At 51.8% G+C, this 23,471-nt stretch overlaps 1 protein-coding gene across 5 annotated transcripts; it reads right to left on the bottom strand.

Annotated features, from left to right (window-relative positions):
• BMF (Bcl2 modifying factor) lies at nt 2,142–23,017 on the bottom strand. Of its 5 annotated transcripts, none has more exons than XM_018054464.1 (6): nt 22,881–23,017; nt 22,370–22,498; nt 19,935–20,883; nt 18,268–18,428; nt 5,921–6,018; nt 2,142–5,767 (listed from the first exon to the last, which is right to left on the bottom strand). In XM_018054464.1, exons 3-6 carry the CDS (start codon nt 20,224–20,226, stop codon nt 5,638–5,640), a joined length of 681 nt encoding a protein of 226 aa, XP_017909953.1. In that variant the 5' UTR covers nt 20,227–20,883; nt 22,370–22,498; nt 22,881–23,017; the 3' UTR covers nt 2,142–5,637. The 5 variants fall into 5 exon arrangements, with proteins under 5 accessions (XP_017909953.1, XP_017909955.1, XP_017909954.1 ...); XM_018054466.1 differs by having other exon boundaries at nt 19,935–20,584; XM_018054465.1 differs by having other exon boundaries at nt 19,935–20,231.

Below are 23,471 nucleotides of genomic sequence, written 5' to 3'. Positions count from 1 at the left end.
TATTAACAGCTAATATATATTTTTAAATGAGCATGTAACAAGCACTATTCTAAGTCCCTTACACAGAGTCACACATTTAATGCTCACAACAAACTTATGAGATTATTATCATCTCATTTTACAGATGAGGAAACCGAGGCACAGAGAGACTATGTGACCTGCCCAGTGTGGCTCTGCTGACAAACAGCCGGGCCTGGGTTCAAGCTTGGGCAGCTGAGCCTTTAACTTCTCACTGGACTCCTGGAGGGATCGGAGAGAGAATGGAGGGCCTGGCTGGGACAGGTGAGCCATCAGGTTTCTAGCTGGGCACGAGTGCAGCCTCACCTGAAGCAGGCATAGATGACTTGAAAGAAAGTCACTTCTGTCACAATCACCTAATACCCCACGAACCTCAGAGGAGCTGCTTTAAGGGCTCAACTGCAACCCCGCACGTGAAACGTAGAATAACATCCGGATATGGCACCAGGCCCCACTTCTACCACACTCCAGTAAAAATAAACCTTGCTGTCCAAATATAGAGTGGTTAGAAGTGCCATGTTTTACAGGAGAAGAGGCAGTTATTTGGCATTAAAAATAGATGAGTTTTGGCTTCCCTGCAGATCTGAGCAAGAGCACTGCAATTTCCAAATGGAAACCAAGATGGACGGGGTGAGCCCCACTCTGACTGACTCAGCTGTTTAAAAAGTCCCAAAAGAAAACTGCATCCCTTTTCTGGGCCTGTTTTCTCCTCCTTAAAATGAAGAGGTTAGACAAGACAACTGACATCACCTCAGGCACTCACTTTCTACCAGGCTAGGAACCCGAGTCCAAGGCTGATCCTCAGAGAGCCAACAACTTCCCAGGTCATGGGGGCCCAGCACAGGCCAAGTGAGTCGGCCCTTCGGTTCACAGCTTACTGCTGTGAGTGGTTTTTCCCAAGGATTTTTAGAACTCTATCAAGTGCTTTAAACTACCCCTTTGAGTCAAACACATTGTTAATACTCAAAGACAAGCCAGGAAGTACTCCTACAACTAGCCTACCTTGTGAGATGCTACCTTGATAAAAGGAAAGCCAGGCCTAGGATGACAGGGGTGAGCAGTTGTGTGGAGGGGCCACCAGGGCACTTCTGGTCACTAAGGCTGCCATTGCCAAGGGCTGGCCCCAGGGCAGGTCCTTTGTCCACATTCCCTTTTATCCTGCAGGGCAGGCATGCCAGTAATTTACACACAGAAAAACTGAAGGCTCAGAGAGGTTATTCGACTTGCCTATGATCATTCAGCTGGTGGAGGCTCGAACCGAATCCAAATCCAGGTCTGGATCCAAAGTTTGTGTTTTTCCACTTCATGGGGCCTCTGCTGTGCTTCTTGTGTGATCAGAATGTCTCTTCACTAGCCCCAAGAGGGAAAAGAAGTCCTGACAAAAGCTGGGGTCCTGGGCGGGGGTGGGGTGGTGGGGGTGGGGTGTCACTCATGAGGGCAGTGAGAAGCAAGTTGGGAGAAGCAAGTTGGGAATCTCTAATTCCTTAATAAAATCACTGCAGATGGTGATTGCAGCCATGAAATTAAAAGACACTTACTCCTTGGAAGAAAAGTTATGACCAACCTGGATAGCATATTCAAAAGCAAAGACATTACTTTGGCGACTAAGATACATCTAGTCAAGGCTATGGTTTTTCCTGTGGTCATGTATGGATGTGAGAGTTGGACTGTGAAGAAGGCTGAGCACTGAGGAATTGATGCTTTTGAACTGTGGTGTTGGAGAAGACTCTTGAGAGTCCCTTGGACTGCAAGGAGATCCAACCAGTCCATCCTAAAGGAGATCAGTCCTGGGATTTCTTTGGAAGGAATGATGCTAAAGCTGAAACTCCAGTACTTTGGCCACCTCCTGTGAAGAGTTGACTCATTGGAAAAGACTGATGCTAGGAGGGATTGGGGGCAGCAGGAGAAGGGGACGACAGAGGATAAGATGGCTGGATGGCATCATTGACTCGATGGATGTGAGTCTGAGTGAACTCCGGGAGTTGGTGATGGACAGGGAGGCCTGGTGTGCTGCGATTCATGGGGTCGCAAAGAGTCGGACACGACTGAGCGACTGAACTGAACTGAACTGAATCCCTTAACAGACCCCCTTGCATTTTTATTACACCTTGGAAAAGACCAGCTTTGCTTTAAATGGTTTTATTAAAAACTGTACCAATTGATGAGGGCAAAGATATATACACATATATGCATGTGAAGAACACAAAGCCAAATATTCTGTACAGGTTTAGAAACAATGAGTTCCTATCCCCTCCCTTTCTTCTCTTGTCTCTCTCCCAGACGCAGAGCACAGTGAACCCAGGACAGCTAACCTGGGAGGGACAAAATGCTACATTCTCACTAGGTCTCCCCCACAGCCCTTGTGGACCCAGGGATGGAGCAACCTGCTGGGCGATGCTCACAGAGCAGGGAGAGGTGCTGTCTGCTGTGCAGAGAGAAGGGCAGCACGGACTAGGAGCCTGCAGAGCTCCAAGCACCTTCAGCCTGAGCGGCTGACGCATCTATGGCTTGCTCTGCTGTTCCCTCAAGGCTCAAAGTGCCCACCAGCCTTGGACACCCACTGTTCAGTGTCCCCAGGAGGCTTCACAGGCTAATGAGTTAAGGAGTCAGCCTGAGTAGTCTCTCACCAAGGTGTCCCCACCCACACACAGAGGGACCCTGCAGGACCAATGTGCAGAAGCGCCCACAGAGCCGATGTGCCTGCTTCTGCTATCCCTCACTTGCCCCACCCCACTTCATCAGAACTCTCTGCATGCTAACCAGGACAATCACAGTGGCTCCTCGGCCCCCAAGTGGAGGAGGCCCTGGCTGGACTATGTCCCTCCTTGCCACGTCCAACCCATCCTTGGATGAGGCTTGGCCACTGGGGACAGAGAGACACATCAGCTGGGCCCCTCTGAGCATTCAGGACATGCCTGTCACATAAGCCCCTTGCTCTGGGGGCTTGAGGGAGGTGATCCTTGGACAGAGCAAGAAAAGGCCCCAGGGGTAGCCTTCTACCAGTCCAGGCTTTGAAGCAGCCAAAGATAGAGAGGCCCAGCTGAGTCCTAGAACTGTCTGAGGGAGTCAGACTGCTGGCCTGAGGGGGTTCCCTCCCTAGTCCTGCCACTTTCCAGAAGCCCCTACTCTGGGGTTCTTAATGAGAAGAGTTGTTTTGACCCTGAACATCAGGCTTCCCTTCCCTCCAGGGCAATTCCTACCAGGGAAGAGTTTCCAGTCCCTCTCCCGAACCCCACCCTCAGCAAACCACAAAAGCTCCACAAGTCTTCTGTCGGTTACAGGTCAGGAGCCAGGTCAGACTCTCCCTCCAGTTGATTCTCCACCCCCTAACTGGAGACAGCCAAGCTCCTGGGGGTGGGGGCTGGGGAGAGGGAGCCCAGGGGAGGGACGGGTCTCCTGAGGTTGAACTTGAGGAATGTTCAGACCAAGTCACCAGGCAGAGGGGGAAGAGGCCAGTCTAGATCACTACACCAATTAAAAACAGCCAGCCAGGAGGAACCTCTTCCTCCTGGGACTATTCTACCTGCTGAGTTCTGGCAGGAAGGGAAGGAGGGGTGTTTCACATTTGGTCCTGGCTTGCTTAGGATAGTGAATTAGTTTCTGGCTTCATGGAATATGGAGACAGTACAGTCAGACGACCCTCTACCCAGCCCCAGATGCAATGTTCAACTGAGCTTCTCATACTGTGGGCTCAGTTCTCAGGATAGGCCACTGGACATCCTCCTCGGCCCGGCAAGGTCTCTGAGGCTGATGGCTTTGCCTAGGCACCAAGGCCTGGGCCATTTATTTCCGCTCTCACTCAGCTCACATGGAAAGTCTGCTAAGAGGAGGTAAAAGTGGCTGGTAAAAATAATCCTGTTTCCTTCTGTGTGCCACTCGAAGTATACCGGCACTCTGCCAGTCACAGCCTTGGTCCAGGAGAGGGAAAAATAATACATGTCCCATGCAATTCAAAAACATGGTGTGAAGACCCACAGGGAAGGCTGGACTTCACAATGGTCAGCCTATCCCAGCACCAGTCTCCATGCCTGTTCCCTGGGTTCCAGAAGGAACCTATCTTCTTAGCAGACAAACCATGGTATACACCCTGAGAATACAATTCTGACCAAGAATAGGTAGGCAATACCTCTAGAATATCCAAGCAGAACAAAACCAAGGCTGATGCACAGTTTGAAGTCCTTCTTCAAGCCATTGTGAGCTCATAGGGTACCTTTGTGCAAATTAGGAAAGGCATCCTTCCTGTAAGTGGACACAGCCCGACACTAGGGCATACAGCTTAGTGAGCAGAGCATGGGCTAGATTCTAGCTCCCATCACCTTCTTCTGCCGGTGCCCTTGCGCAGTGAACAACCTGCCTGACCGTACATCCAGATCAGTGTGTCCTTCAACGGGAACGAAGACCTCCTCTCTGCACAATCAGAGGAGCGGGGACTTGTACAGATATGAGAGTCTGCTCTGGACTCCTCCAGCTTCCTTGGGTAGCCCTGGGGCCTTCTCTGCCCAGGGAAGCCGTCTTTTCTTCGGGCCTTGCTTCACCGTTAGCACCAATGTTAACTTTTCTCACATACCCAAAAATGATAATTTAATTTCTAGGTGTCTGGTTAACAGATTCCCTGCATCTTTTTCAGATTCCCTGTGTCTGCTCTCAGAGCTGCCAGGCAGGCTGCTTTAAATTCTCTCCATTAGTGCCACAGCAGGGAGAGAAAAGGAGTTCAGAGGCAGCCGCGATCCTGCTGCATTCCAGCGCTTGCCTTTCTGGCCTGGCTGGAAGCTGAAGGAAGACGGGAAATGTGCACCCAGCTTTGATAGTTCCTCACTCTAATTACTGTGTTACTCTAAAAGACACATTTCAGCTGACAAAGCCACTATGCTGGCTTCTTCCTGGATCCCACTAGGTGTGAGAAAGGAATGGGGATAAGAGGGAGGAGGTAACTGGTTTCCAAGGAAACCAAGGGGTCTGGGTTCCTCTAGGGCTTACTCTCATGGGTGGGATGGCCGCCTGGTTTCCGACACCTCCACAGTCCGGTCCTGTCTCTTCCGGCCCTAGAGTGCTGCTGTTGGGGGCGGGACACAGTCTGTTGGCTGGCTCTTTCAAAAGAAGACCTGACAAAGGCACAAGCTGCTGGCTACAGCACGTTGACTGGCTATTTGGCTCCTCCGTGGTTGACACCCAGCCAGTCCCGGGCAGCCAGAGTGGGCAGTGGTTCTGCACCTCAGGACCAATCCTGGGCTTCTAAGTGGGACCAAGGCAGACGTGAGGCCTACCCAGAAGTTTGGTTCATTTTTGCGGCACTTTTTGAGGGTCCATGGAGAAACCCAACCCTCCCTGAGGTCTGCTGGAGATGACAGGGGCTGGGCAAGAATCCTTTAGCCCTTGGGGCGGGCGATGGCTGGGCCCAGTGAGAGCCCAGACATGGAGCTGGCTGACCGACCTAGTGTAGCTGCCATGCACAGCTGGAAAGCCCCTGGCTGAGGCCCTGGGGGGGTTAAAGTGTGACCCGTCGGATAGGGGCTCCATTCATGGTGGAAGGCTGATAGGTTTGGTGGAACCACAAGTCTAATCCAGCCTTCTATCTCTTAAGTTCCTGTGGGAAAACTACAGTCCACTCATGGGAGATCACTACCTGGTCGTCTTCAACAACTGATGACAGAAGGATCTACTCGTCCGAGCCCTTAGGAGGTTCCAGGGAGACACACCAGCCTCTACTTCAACAGTGTTTGACAAAGGCCCCCAACTCCTGGTCGAGGCCCTGAACGGGGAAAGAGGTCCTGCTTGGGTATGTCTTATGTACACAGAGAAATTTTTAAAATAAAAACACAAAACAAAACTTCACAAGACGCAGTGTCAGTCCTCATCGATGTCGTTCCATGGTGCCCATGCAAAGGGGGCAGCCCAGCCTCACCTGGGGCCTGCCCCATTCCTGTTCTCATCTCCATTCAAAGCCACGTTGTGCAGGAAGAGGAGGATCTGCCACCACATGCGATTTCGGTTCTGCTGATGCTAAAAGAAAAAAAAAAAAGGCGATGCAACTCCTAAATGCAGCCTGAGACGACAGCTTATTATTTCCAATGCAAAAGTTCAGATCCACACATCCCAGGGCAGCACCTTAATCCCATCAGGACAGCAAACTCGGGGGCATGGGGGATCTGGGGGAGTGATGAGAAAAGTGGCGATGAGGGGGAGATAGCAGAGCTCTCCATATACAATTGCAGTGTGAACGTTAAAAAGAAAAGACCAGGCTCTTTATGCACTGCGCACAAGAGGATTAAACTTTTTCCCCTGCTTGCAGGATTTTCCAGAGTTTAGCCAAGTGCTGCTTTTAATCAGATTGGCTCCTGAGCCCCTCAAACCTCAGCTGCACGAACAACAAACTTTCTTCAGAAAGAGAAGAAGTGCCCCCCTCTCTCCCCCAACTCCAAAGTAACACAGAGAACAAGGGGGAAAGGGGGGGAGCCTCCATCTGCAAGTGATTTGACACTGTGAAGGTCAAAGGGTTAATCTTCCATTTAAACCACACTGCTGAGGCAGCAAAAATCTGATTTCATCCAGTGCAAACACGCACACACACAGACACACACAGACACACACACAGACACACTCACACACACACACACTTGGGCGCCTGCCCTCTCTCCCTTCCCAGCATCTTCAGCTCCGCGCTGCCCTTTTTATAGCTGCTCTTGACAGTAAGCCATAAATAATCCCTCTTGGAGCGCTTTCCTACTGACTGGAGCCAATTAAACGTTAAGCAAGAACATACTTGAAAACAAAACAAAAACAAAGAATGCACACTACTCTCTGGAGGTTATCCCAGGTCCTACTGTCAGGCAGGGAAGCTTGGGGCAAAGGTCAGGGGTCAGTGACTCACAGGACTGTGGCTGGTGCCCCACCCACACAGGTATCAGCAGAGGCCCGGAGGGAACTGAGGGGTGCTGGGAGAGGCGGTCTTTGTTCTCTCTTTATCTGCCAGGGCAGGAGGACGAGGCTGGGGCCCTCTCCACGGGGTTCTCAGTGGACAGGGGAATAAAAACCTAGTGTGCAAAAAAAAGGAGCCAGCACAGAGGCTGGACTTGGACTGCTGCAGCAGCCTGGGCAGCAATCACGTTTACGTGAGGTGTGCATGTGTAGGGGGAGCTGGAGCCCCTGCAGTCTTTAACCACAGCCCCGGCCCCCACCAGGCAACTCCCAGTCAGCTAAGCAGAGGCTAGAGTAAGTCAGTGGCAGAGCTGCAAAGTGAGCCCCCAGAGCTCCTGGATTCCCAGAGCTTCCCAGGGACGTCAGGCCCTGACCCCCTGACCTGTCCCCAGGCAACTGGCCAGGTTGCTGGGTTCCCTGTCATCCTGCCTGAGGCCACAGAGAGAGAGGAGAGGTGAGATGTCAACTGAGGCTGACCTCAGGGCCCTGTCATGTATCCGTGTCCCCCCAGAGCCGCACCCCCTATCTGTAGCAATAGCATTGCTCTTTTCCCTGCAGAAGGGGAGACTGGAAAACCCAGAAAGTTGGAGGCACGGCTCCTGCTAGGAAGGGGAGGGAAGTCAGGGTGTGCCACAGAGGAGGCCTGGCAGACTGCGACTGGAGAGACTGATGGCTTCCTTGTGTTTTGTAAACAAAGACGAGTAAAAAGAGGAAACACACCAGGCTTAACAAAATCTGGTTAGAGTAAAGCAGCGTGAAAACGGACTCAGCTGCAAACCTGAAGACTCGGGCTTGCCTGCAGCAGCTGGACAGAGCACCCCCTCCTCCTGTCTCCCCTCCCCAGCTGCTACCCAGGACAGGTGCAAAGGTCATGGGTGGAATAGGAGGAAAATCCAGGAAAAGACTGGTCTCTAGGGAGGCCAGTCTGCTGGAATTTAGAGGCTCCTCAGGTGCCTCTTTGAAAAGGCCAAGTAACAATAACAACCAAAATCCAAACAGTCACTGTAAACTGAGTGTGTCAGGTTCTGGTTTATGTCCTTGGTTCTCAAAGTGTGGTCCACAGACCAGCAGCTTCAGCCTCAGCTGGGAGCTTATAAGAAATGTAGACGTAATGAATCAGAATGCATTTTTTAAATATTTTTTTAATATGGGCCATTTTTAAAGTCTTTATTGAGTTTGCTACAAGATCCCCAGGTAACTTTAAGACACATCAGAGTATAAGAAGACCTGCTCTACACACGTTAAGCTCCTTTGATCCTCTCAACAAGCCTATGACACATGTATATATTATCACGCCCATTTTACAGATGAGATCATTCAAAGAGCTAGGAAACCTGGCCACACAGCTAGTAAGCAGCAGGGACTGGGTTAAATCCAGACCACCTGGCCCCAATGTCCTTACTCATTACACTGTGCTCCAAGTGCCACTGCACACCTTTCTTTATACCAGAGCAGGCCCTCCATCTTCCCGTTCTCTAAATCATCTCAAAACAGCTCAAGGGCCAAGGAAGGGAGATCACAGCTCTTCCGTTTGGGGCCTGAACCAATCCCATCTCTGTAGGCCTCAATCTCTCCCCACATTCCCCTAATGGAGGCCACTTGCCACTCTGGGTAACTTTCTGGGCCCGCAGTCTTTGCGAATAAGGCAAGATAGAATCCTCACTCCAATCATGGTGGGTTCTAGGGACCCAGAAGACAGTGGTATTAGACTGGAAGGTGGAGAAATTGCTGGGAGACACAGACTGGCCTAGCTCCACAAGAGACCAGCCTTAGGAAGGACCTAGGTTCTGTGCCTCTGCCTGGGACAGGCCTTGGGGCTCCTGAATCAGGAAGGAGGCACTCTAGGCAGCAGGTAACTCCCCGGGGCCAGGAATCAGAGGAGCTGGGAGGCTGGGGTCTCTCACCAGCCAGCCTGAGTCTTCCCTCTCCTCATAGGTGAAGTGGAGGTATGGTATTAGTGGTTCCCATACCTGCTGTGTCACAGAATCCACTGAGGAGCTATTGTAAATAGAGTCCTCAAGTCCCGCGCAGAACAACTGGGGCAGAATCTTCAGGGAAGGGCCCAAGAATTTGTATACTGAAATGCTCCCCTGAGTGACATTTTTTGAAATCAGAAGTAACATCTATTGTCTACTTTAGTCATAAAAATAATATATTTTAACTGTAGAAAAACTGGAATACAAGAAATTAGAAAGGAGAAAATAAAATCACTCATGATTCTATAGCCTAGAAGAAAACATTTCATGATTTGGTATTTTCTTTAGTCTCTTTCAATCTCCTCCCACCGGAGTAATGACCTGGCGAAGCTGGAGGTTAATCCTGCCCAGGTGCTTCTAAGGCAGCCAGGCCACACAGGCATTTAGAAACCACCGAGGTGATTTCCAACCATAAAGCTTGGTGATTCGGAGTTTGTCACCCACAATCACCTTCAGGATTATAACTCAGAGCTCCAACAACTAAATTCAGCCTGGTGGAGGGTCTGGGTGGGCTTGGAGAACAAGCTGCCTAGTACAGGGTCAAGCTGGCTGCCCCGGCAGCCATAAGACACAGCAAGACCAGGGCCTGGGAAACCATCTACTGCCCCAGCAACCCTTTCTGCAAGCACGAGCAATGCCACGCATACCCCACCCAGCCTTCTCGGGCCACAGGGCGAGCTCCAGAAGGCCCTTTTCTGAAAGGACATCAAATCGCCACACAGTAAGAGAACCAGAAGGCCTTGATTATGAAGAACAGTGATAAATAAAATGTTTTTTCTAAATTTTTAAAAAGGACATTACTAGAAGGGAAAGAAAAAGGACTTGAAGGGAGGCCAGGGAGAGAAAGAGTAAGAAGAAAGGCAGTCAACATTCACTGAACAGGATGAGGTACATGGAGACACTGAAACATCAGAGCACATGGATCCTTCCAGGAGAGGGTGTCCGGGAGAAAGGGAGAAGGAAAGGGGAACCAGGAAAGAGTGCGCTTGGCCCCTGACTCATCACCTGAGATCAGTGAGTGCTGACCCCTGGCACAAGGTTCAGCTCTCCCAAGCTGCTTGGGACCCCTCAAGTTTGGGAATCTACAAAGAATGGGGGTTCCCAGAATGCATAGCCAGGGTATCCTCAGGGCTAGAAGACGGGCTCAGAAGATGAGAAGCTGATGGGAATTTAAGTGTACACCAGAGCTCTCAAATTTGGTCCAGAAGGTAGGACCAAGGCACGGAAGGCAAGAATCGAGGTGAATGCCCCAAAGGAAGGGGTCCTCACATGGTGGATAAAAATGCTCTCTTAAGAGAGCACAACCAGGATGACAGACCTGGGGTTCTCCTTTCAGCCCCACTTTCCTTCTGTGAGCAGGGGATGAAGGCAGTCAGCTGACAAGTGTTGGAGTCATTCCCACTGTGTGCAAGGCACTGTGACTGAATACCCAGTCATTCATCCTGGATGATGGGGAACACGTAGGGCACACAGTAGGTATTCAACAAGCACACTGCCCTGATTATAGAAAAGTCAGCGTTCCAAGATAACCTGCTTGTCTGAAGCCAGGAACAACTGATGTCTGGCCAGGTCTGAAGATGTACTTGATGCGATAGGATCAGCCTCTTGCCTAGAGAGAGGCCCAACTATTAAAGGCTTTTTTATTTTTTTTAAGAGCTGGCTGCAGTGTCTGACAAGGTTGTATTACACATATCAAACTCTGTTTCATTCCACATGGCCTCTGCTCTAAGCACAAAGAGGGTTCCCTGCTCTCCCCTGATAAGAATCTCCCTCTGTCTCTCCTGCTTCGTATCCAGTTCACACCCTCTGGGGACTCTGTGTGTCACCGGTGTACCAGATGCTCCAGCAGGAGCTAGTTCACCCTCAAAGAATTTGGGTAAAGAGCAAAGCTACACTGTAGTCCTGATTTCGAAAAACCAAACACACAAAATGCAAATTGACCAAACAGATCGGTTTATAACAATCTCATACCTGAAATGATTTCTTATCATCTCTTTTGCTCCTCACAAAAATCTGGGCCATAAGAAAGGCTGCTGCTGCTGCTGCTGCTGCTGCGTCGCTTCAGTCGTGTCCGACTCTGTGCGACCCCCATAGATGGCGGCCCACCAGGCTCCCCCGTCCCTGGGATTCTCCAGGCAAGAACACTGGAATGGGTTGCCATTTCCTTCTCCAATAAGAAGGGCAGGTATTATTTTCAATCCCATTTTACAGATGGGAAAGCAAAAGCTCAGAAAAGTTACCCCTAATGTTAGTTGGGAGGGGGTGATTCAGATCCCTGACTCCAGAGCTGTGTTCTTTCTCTAAAATATTACAGCGTATTTATTCATATTATGAAAATGATATTTACTGTTCAAAGAGAATCACCATCTAACTGCCCCCCCCCCCAGTACGTTTAAAGAAATTGTTTCCAGATCATTAACTATTTAGTAAGGATGCTGTGGACTAGAAAGACAATAAACCTTTCTGAGGCAGAGCTAACTCAAGATCAAACAGAAATAAAGCTAAAACTGGTCTGAAATGTTAACTTCAGATGTTTCTCTGAAACCATGCTCAGTTTCTTTTAAAATATAGGGCAATACACTCTCTATAAAATGTCGTTTTCCTACCGCACTTCTTTCCTTTCCCCATCAACTCTAAACCGACCACAGTGAGGCTGAAGCACAAAGCCTTGCTGTTGACAACAGGCATACAGAGCTAAGGAAGACTTCAGGAAAATTCCACATACAAGAGGTCGGGAAGATGTTTCTGTTTGATTCAGCAACCTTTTATCAGGTATCCAACTGAGCTAAGAGTTACGAAGGACACAAAGATAAGCAAGCTGTAAGCCTTGTCTTCAATTATTTTACAGTCTGAAGGGGAGGAAAGCAAGAACTCAGTTTCACAGGAGGCAAAGGTGGGCCAGGGTGGAGTGGGACCTCCATCAGATTCTCACCTTCTGGGCTGCACCTGCTGAGGAGCAGGGCTAAGTGATGGGAAGACCATGGTTTTAGGATCAACAGTGTCACATGGGCATGTAATCCCACTTCTCAGAGCCCTGGCTTCCAATAAAATGGGGGTAATGAGGTGTCGAAGTACCAGGTTGCTGTGGTGCTTAAATGAGAGAAGTATCTGTAAAGCATTGGGCCGTGGCTCCCTGGAGCAGCTCCCCAGTCCCTAGTGAGGTCCAGGTTCGACTTTGTGGAGCAATTCCCTTGACACCCTCAGCTCAGAGCAAGTGCCCCAGGAGCACTATCTTCTGGGCAGGCTCATGAAGTCCTGGGGGAATCCCTGACTTTTCACTCTGAGATGGACCATGGCAGCCAGAGGCAGCCGGGTTCAGGATTCCAGGCTGCCAAGCTGGGCAAGGAATTCTAAGACCCCCGGGGCAGCCCCATGGGCCCTGTGGGCCTACTGTCCCAAATTGCTTTTGTCTGAGACACCAAGGAATGAGCAATGTGGCAAAACGGAAAAGGAAAAAAATTCGCGCCAAGAGCTTCCTCAGCCCAGCCAGCAGCACTAACAGACGTTGAAGCTATCAGTCACCACCATGGCAACACCAATTGCTTCTCCCAGAAGGGCAGCCTGGGCCCAGCTCAGTCCAAGATTGGAGGGCTTCCTCTAACATAAGTGGAGGCCACCAGCTTCAGTCCCTGGGGGTGGGAGATCGGGCTGTGCTTGCCACCCATGCCCCAGAAACTTGGGTTGCCCCTCCGTGGCCTGGAGACAGGAAGTACTGAGGCCCTGACCCAGCTGCCCCTGTCTCCCCCAGTCTGAGAGCAGCTCCTTCAAACTACTGAGCAGCTTCTTAGGAACTCAGGAAGAGGAGTATGTGCGCTCTGGTCACAAGAGACGGAGACACATATGGCTGATTCACATTGTTATATAGCAGAACTAACACCACGTTGTAAAGCAACTATACTCCAATTAAAAAATAAATAATTATTTTTAAAAAGTGAGGGAGAGAGGGGAGTGAGGAGGGAGCAGGTCCGTTGTGGATCTACAAGGAGGGGGAGAAGGAACCCCCAAGGCTCTACCTCCCGACCTGATGCCTTTGCAGCTGACTGTTCTCATCCCGCCTGCGGCCACTCCCTGGACAGGACGGTCAAGTCGAGCACCGAAGGCCAGACTTTCCTCCTCACCCCACACACTGGCTGTTTCTGTACTGGTCATGGAACATGCCCTCTTGGTTGCCAGACACAGATCAAAAGGCAAACCAGACTTTTTTCTTTGTCCTTCTTGTCTAATGCCTCCTCCAAATCCCTCTCTCCCATCACCCTCCCTGCCCTGGGGGGGAGGAGGGGGGAAACCCAAAGTCAACCCTATCCCCATGGCTTGCCTTGGTGGGGAGGGAATGGCCTGTCCGGAACTACGAGGCCCTTCTCCTGGAAGAGAGAGTAGTCAGGTGCAGAGTTGTGTGGGGAACTCGGCTCTAGTCAGCCACGCTGATGACTCAGAAGCTAAATATAGCGAGCGATATAAACAGAGCCAGCCACAGAGCAAACACAGGGCCCCCAAGCCCCAGCACTGGCTCTCACGCACAGCACTCTCCAGAGCCCCTCCCCCAGCCTCATTCTTCCCCAGGCACTGTCCGAGGGGTACCTCCCACTCTGGAGCTGGCTCCTAGGGACCCTTCTTACCCTAGAGAGAATCTCTGGGGCTCTTGCCCCGGGCTTCCCCATCTAGAGCCTGAACAGCTTTATTAGGCATAGTCTGAACTCCAGAAAACCACTCACCAACAAGGACAGCATCCCAAAGGGTCAGGAAGCAGTGAGGGGCTCCCTGAACAAAAGATCCAGGCTGCTGGCAGAGAAGCCACTAGTTAATAAACCAAGAAAACACCAGCTCATGTACAACTTCCAAAAGAGCTCCCCAAGAACTCCAAAACCAGGTCCAAACAAAATCCTAAAACCCATTTTCAAAAGTGTTAAATTGTCGAGGCATTAATAGTTACTGTGTGTTAGTCGCTCAATCGTGGCTGACTCTTTGCGACCCCCTGGACTATAGCCCACCAGGCTCCTCTGTCCATGGGATTCTCCAGGCAAGAATACTGGAGTGGGTTGCCATTCCCTTCTCCAGAGGATCTTCCCGACCCAGGGAATCTGCATTGTGGGCAGATTCTTTACTACTGAGCCACCAGGGAATTAACAGTTAAACATATTACAATTTCCAAAGGGCTTTCACATCAACTCTGCAAGGTGTGTATGAGAAACTGAGGCTCAGATAAGTTAGTTACATGATTTGCCTATGAACACAGGACTCATAAGGGACAGAGCTGGGATTTGAAACAGACTTTGTGTCTAACCCCAGGATCCTTTCTCTGACCTTACAACTAAAGATGGTTTCCACTGAGTGGCTGAAATTTTTCTCAGATCTCATTTTCCATAAAGTCTAATTACTATTCAGGGAATTTCCAAATCTGACTCTTCTGAATGGAGCTACTCCTGGTCCAAGTGAAAAAGCCATTTCCAACAAGAATTTCAATTCTCCTGTAGCTTTACTCACTCAATGGTCTCCAGTAGCCACTTTTTTTTTTTTTTTTTTAATGATTCTTGGCTTCTTAACACTGCCCAGAAATACCCCACAAAGTTCAAGAGGGTGCCATTGGGACAGGAGACTTTCCTAAGGGGAGAGGACACCAGCTTTTTTCCATTTTTTGACTCTTGTTGGAGGAGACCACGGCAAGGGGAATGGAAAGAAGCTGGGACTCACCTTCTGGGCCAGAGCAGCCCCTGAGCGCAGGGAGGAAGCAATCCTGTACTGCCATGTTCCCTGAAGAAGCTGGACAGACAAGAAACACCAAGGCACCATCACAGAGTCAAGGTCAAGGTAGGCTAAGGTCACCAGACCACCACAGATCATGTGTTGCAGCTCAGCTAAGCTCACAAAGGAGCAAAGAGGGGAATCTTTTACTCCTGACCCAGCCAGAGGAAGTTAGGGGTGTGTGACCAGGTTTGGAAAGGCTTTTTATCTCCACTCACTCTGCCACCAACTCCCTTGCTGCTTTGGAGACCCAAAGCATTGACAGCAAGCACAGCTTGTCTCCAATCCTTGCCCATTGGTCCAGAGAAGCCATCCTGGAGAGATCACTTGGGTAGCCAGGCTAGACCTCCATCCAGCAAGCTCCTCGAGAAACATGCTGGGAGGGTTTACAGCCCACAATAAGCAGCACCAGGGGGAGTTTGGAGCATGTTGCCTTTAGGGTCATGCTGACATACTCACTTTGCCATAATGCCATCCTATAAGGCACTACCATCATCACACCCTTCCCTGTGCTCCACATCTCCTGGGGCTTCCCCTCATATAGAAAAACAATAACTGGAAATGACTGACAGTCCAGTGATTAAGACTCCATGCTTTCACTGCTGAGGGCATGCGTTCAATCCCTGGTTAGGGAACTAAGATCCCACAAGCCTGATGTGGCCAAAAAAAAAAGAATAGCTGAGATCCCTAACCAGGGACAAAAGGCAGAAGCTTCACCTTCCCTACAGGATTCAGGGACCCATGGCCATTGTCTGGCCCTGGGACACCATCCCAGACCTGAGAAGAAAGGAGATGGCCAGGCCCCTTCAACCTTCTTACTGTGTCTTGAGTTGTCTTTCCTGGTTATCTAAACTCAACCCACAGTGATGGAGACTGATCATCATTCCCCCAGGAGAAATGTACAAGGACAAGGCCCATAAGTGAATAGCTTGGAAGCCAATTTCTCTGAACAGGGCAGGTGGAAGGGAGCCCACAGGAGGCAGCTCTGCTTAGGGACTAGCTGGACAGGTGGGCTGGAAGATGCACTGTGAACTGACAAGAACAAATGTGGGGGATGATCAGGATTATAGAGACAAAGGAAACAAGCATTAAAGAATACCTACTGTGTGCCTGGAACTCAGATAGGTGTTTTCTCACTGAATCTTCATGATCAAATTCTGTGACATTAGGTCTAATTTACAGAAGAGGAAATAGGCTCTGCCAGATCAAGTGTCTTCCCAGTAGCTGGTAGCTGGCAGAGCTGGCATTCAAACCTGGGCCTTCAGACTTTGTACCTGAAGCCTCAAGACTTAACCCTAAATTACTTCTACCCCTGTGCCTCAGTGTCCTGCTCGCAGAGATGAAGGGAAGGAATAGGGAAAGAAGATGAAGGATAAGAATGTAAGAGTGACGACAGTTTTGTCTGGATATGAAATATCTAGACGTTAGTTTATATTGTAATCAAATTCAGAAAATGACTCACTTCTTAAAACTAGCTGCTAAAAGGCCCTACACATGCCAGCACTCCATCTGCCCATGGCCATGATCCCAGTCCTTCCCACAGGATGGGCTCCCAGCGAAGTGAGCAGGGTGAGTGGGGAGGAGGGCGATAAAAGTAAGACTCCCATGGACAAAAAGCCTGGCTCTTTGCGATGGAAAATTTGGGAAATCCAGCTCTCGGCCTCATTGGCCGGCCTCCTGCCACTGCACGGTAGGAGAAGGTAGCTGGCAAGATGGTGAGGGGCACAGGGAAGTCAGGAGCCAGCAGCGGAGGAGGTGCAGAGCTGGGGAGACTCTCCTCTAGTTCTCCTCCCACTCTGTGGCTCTGCCCCTCCTGCTCCCAAGCTGAACCAGGCCCTCGAAGAGACAGCTCTGCACTGGGGTCAGTGATGCCAAACAGCAAAGGGCAGGGTCAGACCTTGGGATCAGGGCCAGCTTCTCCTGTGAGGGACTGAGTTGGGAAGAAATGGCCCTGGGCTGAGTTCTAGTCCTGTGCCAGGGCTCGACTGGGCAGAGGAGGCCTCCCAGCCTGCTCCCAAGCCTAGAAGGGCTCACCAGTGGATGGTGGAACATTCTGGGAAACAGCTGTTGAGAGAGATCAGGTCTAATGGGAATACAGAAAACTGCCTTCCAGGTAGTCCCCCAGGTGAGTCCAGGAGACCCAGAGCCACTGTGTCCTCCATCAGCTACAGCACTGGGGCTAGGAGCTGCGAGCTCAGGCCAACCACAGGCCTACACAACCAGCGTAAAGCGAACGGGCAGGAAGAAGGCCAAGAGGCAGAAATCAAGAACCAGAGTGGACTGAAGGGAAAACCCTAAGCCAAGTTTCCACAGAACTATCAAAGGAGGGAATAGGGGCTGGAACTTGGAGCCAGAGGAGACAGCCAGGCTGCCTTATCTAAGCATAGGGCCACCCTCTCTTCCTGAGGGACTGGAGGACCCACCAGGAGCAGGTCTAACCCCACGTTTCCCTCAGAACCCCTTGGCAGAGACTCTCACCTTGGCAGAGAATAACCCCTTCTGTCTGGATCTCAGGAAACTTAAACTCAATTTCTGTCTCCCCACCCCACCTTCCGCCAGGTGCTGGCCATGTTTTGGTCCTCAAGCCAAACCTATTACCAATAGCTCTCCTCCGGTCACCTTTATTTCCCCACCTAACCTCAGGGTCTAATTAATCGTGGTGGATTAATTATTCTCTTGATTTCCTGATATACAGTCATATATAGACACGCATACACATACACACAGCCGACTAGGCAAGGACACTGTCTCAGAGGCAGGGAATGTGTTCATTTCCAGGTGGCATGACTTTGCTTCAGTGGTGGTTGTACTAGCAGGGATCCAGCCTCAGGCTCCTTTCCCCACCTTGGCAGCCATCCAGAAAGTCAGCCCAGGGAGGAAGAGTTAAGTGCCCAGGGGCTGGGCCAGACTGCCGCTGCAGAGCCAGGCAGCCTCCAGCCCAAGGCACAGAGGGCTCCTCCACACGAGCCCGCCAGCCGCCGCCTTTGTTGATGGGCTCTGCCACAAGCTCCAGTGACACGCGATGCTCCGCCCTGGCGGGCTGGTGCCAGGCTGCCCGCTGAGTACCCGGTCGCTGGTCTGGAGAGACTCTGAGGTACACAGTCTCCAGAGTCCTGGCCGTGGTTTCCAGACAGAGACAATGAGGAGCGGCCTCCCCAGCTGGAAAGTGTCGGGTTACAACCGGTTCCACCACTTTTCCCAACTCAGACCCGTCCAGGCCTCGGTTACCCATTTCCCATTGCACCACAGCCAGGTACCTCCGACTGTCTAGTTTTCCTCAGTACCATGAAAATCTTCCCCTTAGGTCTGCAAGGGACCATCTCCCACTGATGAACTCAATAAGATACAGTGTGTCAATCAAGGCTGCAAGAAGCTATGCCATTCTCCGGAAGAGATCGGAGCATTTCCCAGGGGCCTGAGCTGAAAGCAGGCAGATAAACAACTTGGATCTCATAGGTGAGAGCAAAAGCACTCATCCAGCCAGGCCCATTCTCGATTTCCAGTTCAAGAGAATCACAGTAACGTGGGGCCTGGCAGAGACAGAGTTGCTGAGGCAGGCCCCAGCCCCACAGCCCCAGCAGATGCACACCACCTCCCCCCACCAAGCCCCAGTGCCTACTTGCTGCATATGAAGCCGATGGAACTGGTCTGCAATGCACTGGAGTTTTCGGGCAATCTGTATCTCTGCTCGATGTTGCCACTGCCCTTCAGGGGGTTGCTCACCAAGGGGCAAGCCTGCAGGGAAACTGGCAGGAAGGGGGAGCCGGTAGCCAGCATTGCCTGCAAAGACAGAGGGCCCACATCTCAGCAAGCTCCACCACTGCCCCATCTTCCCCATGCCTGCCACCTCTGGTCAAGACCCGGGGTCAAGGGTAGACTCTAGTATGGGAAAGGAGAGGAACTGAGCCTGCCTTTCTCAGGGCACTCTGCCAAATGTGGACAGCCTGACTTGCCTGCTGACCGAGAGTATGAAAGCTGATGCCAGGCTTTCCTCCCTTCACTGGCAGTGCCATGGCAAAGGTAATAAGTGTGGCTGAACTTGCCAACCTTCTGTCCTTATTTACACAGCTACGCTTGACCACAATTTATTATTCATTATTCATACAGTAGTAGCAGGCTGAAGCTCTTCTCTAGAAAAACATTGGAGGCAGCTCTCCAGAGATCCTCAGCTGAGCAAAGCAAGGGACAGAGAAAGAAAATCAGAAAGTAACCTCACTTTTTGGTGTAGCAGAGAAAGGCTGGTTTCAGGCCCTGAAGCTCTGGGCAGTGGCACAGAAACATAGGGAGAGAAGACTCCTCTGAACCACAGAGTAGCCAAGTTCCTCTCTGCCGCCAGCCCCAGGTCAGACATCTAGACCTGCTCTCCTCACTGACCAAGTGCTGGTCACCGAGCTGCCGCTAGGGGCGCCCGCTTGCTCCCGTCTTTCCCTCCTTCCTGCCTGCCTGCCTTATCCATCCTCTTAGATTTCTGCCAGAACTTTGCCTGAATTGTCCTACAGTGCAGCTCCTTCTGGGAATAACGGCAGCGTCTCCTCAATCCGCTCCATTGGACCCAGCAAGATAGCCTCTGAACCACCCTTCCCTCCATAAGCTTTGTGCTAAATGAAGAACACTGGCTATCTAACCTTGCCCTTTTGCCAGAGGAGGGCAAATTGCTAATAAAACCAACCACTGAAGCCCACAAATGAAAGGGTCTTATCTGACTGAGCCTTGGAAACAGCCCCTTTGTTGGCAATGAGCCTAGGCAAGCCCAACCTCTTTCTCCAGTTCCCCTTCCAAACACAGAAAGTCCCAAGTGACAACCGGGGCGGGGGACCTTCTGCCTCCAGGAAACTTCTCTCCCAGAACAAGCTGGGTTTTCCCCTTCAGTGTCAACAGCGAGTCACAGATCCCCCAGCCTTCTCCAGGGCAACACTAGCCACTTTACGGAAGGTACATCACTATTACGACACAAAAGCCTGGGCCACTCAACAGGCCATAATATGTAAAAGCCAAGACCCAGGTACCCTTCTTCCAACCCAAGGAGACACCATGGACCCAAGGATCCCTCCAGAAAGGGACAAATGAGCAGAAAAGAATGGCAAGGCAATCTGTCCTGCTTGTGGCCTGAGGAGCACAGACAAGAAGCAGTATATGAGCAGAGAGTCAGCAGGTGAAGAGTTGAGGGATCAATAGCCCCTGCTGCTCAATTTGGGGAAGGAAATAGCAAAGAGCAGGTTTGGGGAGGGAAAGTCCCCTCTTTTCCCCCATCTCTAAGGGAGGAGTCCTGAGGCTAAGAGCACTCACCATAAAAGAGTCGCTGGGGCTCCTCAGTCACCCCACAAGGCAGCATGACACCCTGGCTCGGGGAAGCTGGGCTGAGAGTCTGGGTAGCCTTGTCTTCCTGGCTGGTGGGTCGAAGCCCAGGGCCACAGCAGTGCGTGAGAGGGAAGAGCTGCAGGCGGCTGAGGGGGCAGTCCAGCTGGCTCTGGGCAAACAGGTCAGCAGAGAGCAACCTCCTGGGCTGGGCCCCTGGTTCCCCATCCTCTGGCTGGAATACGTCATCCTCCAGCTCCTCCACACACTGGGGTGGCTCCATCTCCCCTGTGAGGGTGCAATGCAGGCATCCGGGAGGCTGCCCCACCCAGGCTCTACCTGGAAGGACTTCCCTCCCTTTCCTTCTTTCCTGCTCCCCCTTCTTATGTGGAGAAGTGGGCTCAGGCACTGATGACAGTCAATCCTACAGATAAAGCATTGCCAAGGGTGACAACCCACCCCCAAATGTGGGCTGCCTTGCAGTTCCAGGATTCTCCATGTTTCTTCCCTGCGCCCACTTGGAGCCACCTTCCCCTCAGCATCCTCTTCTGACCCAGGCTGGTCACAGTCACACAGCTGGACTGCTACTGACTCATAGCCATAGCAGGGGTATGGTCAGCTGCTACAAGTATGGAGGGTACCTGGAGAAATGTCAAGAAGACTAGCCTCTGTGAGTGGCTGTGGGAGGGCAGAGGGTGCTGTGACTGGCTGTACCCACAGTGCTCAGCACACACAGACCCCCTTGCTGGCCTGAGGAGTAACCATCAAGTTCTCATCTCAGTCTGAGCAGAGCTCCAGGCTGGGCAGCAAAAACAAAAGCCAGCGATCCTAGCCCGGCCAGGTTCCCTCCAAACCTGCTAAGCCCCGCCCAAGACTCTAGTCTCCACCCGCTGCTTGCTCAACACAACAAACAGGCTCAACGATGTGGTAAGAGTGTGTCCTGGGAGAGAGAGGGGGAGAAAAACCCAAGTTAGTCATTGCAGCTGCCCTCTCAGCAGACTGGAGCTATCTGTCTACCACAGCTTAGCCGAGAGGAGAGGTACAGCATGCAGCAAAGTGCCCAGAGTTCCCCAACTCAGTGTGGAGTCACTAATCTCCACAACTTCAAATCCTTCCCCACAGCCTACCATTCCTGCCAGCACCGAACCTGAGATGGGTACAACCTGCCTCATAGAAGGAAGTGAAATTCAGCCCTCTCTCTGTGACCTCACTTGCTGCCTGAACTCAGGTTGTTGATATGAGTTTCTTGGTGATAAAGAAGTTCCACTTGCTCCACTTGATGGCTCTTGGAAGTACAAGCTTGCAGTCACCCAGCTTCTTGTGCTCAAAGTCAGTCCCCTATACACACACCAGGAACCCCTCAGGGTCCCTGGGGCAGTCAGAAAAGCAACCACCTGAGTGGTTAAGGATACGGAGAGATGGTGTTTGTCACTGCCAGAGTCAATTAGAGGTCCCCTGGGAATTCTGTCTTCCAGTCTCTTGCCCTTGAAGAACAAGCCAAATGGTCTGTGGGTTGGTAAAGTACTTAGAGGAATCTCAGTTAATTCAAGAATCTTGGCTTTCTCAAATGCAAGCTTTCTTTAAGGCGCCTGCTTCAACTCTCCCTCCATCCCATCCTGTCCTTGAGCTATCTATGGTCCCTATCCTGCCTGCCCTCTTCCCTGTCCACTTGGATGGCAAAAAAAAAGGCACGTGGTGTTCCTGGGACAGTGTTTTCCTAAAAGGTGTGAGAGGACTAGTTTATCAGTGCCAGGAAACAAAGCATCCCGCAGAAAGGACCAAGCGCTGTCCTACCAGTCATCTGGCAGGGGCTCCCCTCCAGCCCTTCCACCTCCTCTAGGCAAGCTGGCAATCCCAACCTAAGATGAGGCCCTCCAAAGCCAATAGCAAGCAACAGTCATTGTCTTGGCTTTTCCTTTGAAGCTTATCACCTCTCCCACCCTCTCCCAGCAAAGCCCCAAAGTTCAGCCCTTGCCTGCACTGGACAGTGGGGGAGGTGCAGCCAGAGAGTGTGGGTCTGCCAGCCTAGGGAGACCCTTCCCACTCTACACAGGAACTACGATGGCTCTTCTGCAGGTGGGAGCCTTCAGAGGGGTGCTGGGCAAGATTAAGCGCAAACTGGGATACAGTAAAAAGACTTCTCCCCTTCCCCTGAGCTGAAGAGGTGGTGTCCAAACAGGCAGCAGGAGGGCACTTCCTAAGTGCACTACCAGAGAAGCAGTCCTATCAAGGAGACCTAAAACCTGCTGGAGCCATCCCAGCCCTTAAGGACGCTAAGAGGGATGCTGAACTCAGACTCCTCCTCCTCCTGGGAGAAGGCAGTAGCCAGACATTCTGAACCTCTTCGAGGGCTAAAATCTGGGAACGCACACATACACACACACACACACACACACACTCACGCACTCACACAACACACAGCAGACCTGGGTGGCTCCAGGGGAGAATCTCGGCCTCCGAGTCGTGATGCCAGGGTTCCGTGCCAGGGTCCAGCGTGACGAGCACTCGGGGGCTTGGCGCCCAAACTCAATTGGGAAGGAGGGGGGAAAGCCCAGCTGTTAAGGAGAGGAGCCTTCAGACTCCGCAGGGATGTAGGAGGTCCCACAACTCCCTGCCCTTCCCCAATGTCAGATCCAGAGACCGGGCCATTCTCGGGCACCCAGATCTGCTCAGCGGGGAAGCGCAGGTTCCCCTGCCCACCTGGACCCAAGTCATTAGAGACTCAAATGCCACTAGCCCCGCATTCCTTTGTGGAGCAGCGCACCTACATGTGGGTTCGGTACCCCGTTCCCACACCCCAGTGCCCCAGTCCATGATCACTCCAGACGCCCGCAGCCCAACCCTTCCCGGGCCCCCACGCGCAGCGCGATCCTCTCCCCACTTCCCCAAGGAGGTGAGATCCAACTCGGCCCGGCCCTTGGCCGCCCAGGCGCTCACCCGGCAGCAGCGGGCGGCGGGAGGCGCGGGCAGGGGCGACGGCGGCAGGAGGCGGGCAAGCTCGGGTGGAGGCCACTCTGCACCGCGCGGTATTGTTTCCAAAATACGCCCGCTCGGGGCATCCCGCAAACAGCTGATGAGGCCCCGCCTCCGGAGCGTCACAAGGATGGCTAGCCAATGGAGAGTGGAGCCCGAAGTCCCGGGCTGGGCGGCTGCCAGGGACTGTCACGATTGTACTAACCTTCCCTTGGAAACATTGCAAGGGACCGAGCCAAATTCCGACCTCCGCCAGAAACGCAATTGGAGCGCCGTCGCCCAAGCAGATTCGGTTCCTAACACGGACTTTGGAAGCACTCGAGAGCTTTTTAGTCCTCCCTGTTAGGAGGGAGATAGGGGGCGCCAAAGTGATTTTTGTCTTCCTTTTCAAGAGTATGGTCTGAATAATTTCGGCGCGTCCAGAAAGGGAGACGAAGAGAAGGAAGCGGGGAGATTTTAGATGATGAGGCTGGCAGCATCCAGAGGGCCCAAGATATGGGTGCCTGTGGATCCCGGCCACCTGGTGGCAAAGCATCTTCCCTGGCTGCTGGGCAG

The sequence above is a fragment of the Capra hircus genome, chromosome 10 (genome assembly GCF_001704415.2).
Source record: "Capra hircus breed San Clemente chromosome 10, ASM170441v1, whole genome shotgun sequence".
NCBI lineage: Eukaryota > Metazoa > Chordata > Mammalia > Artiodactyla > Bovidae > Capra > Capra hircus.
This window is presented reverse-complemented; position numbering and strand designations above follow the sequence as displayed.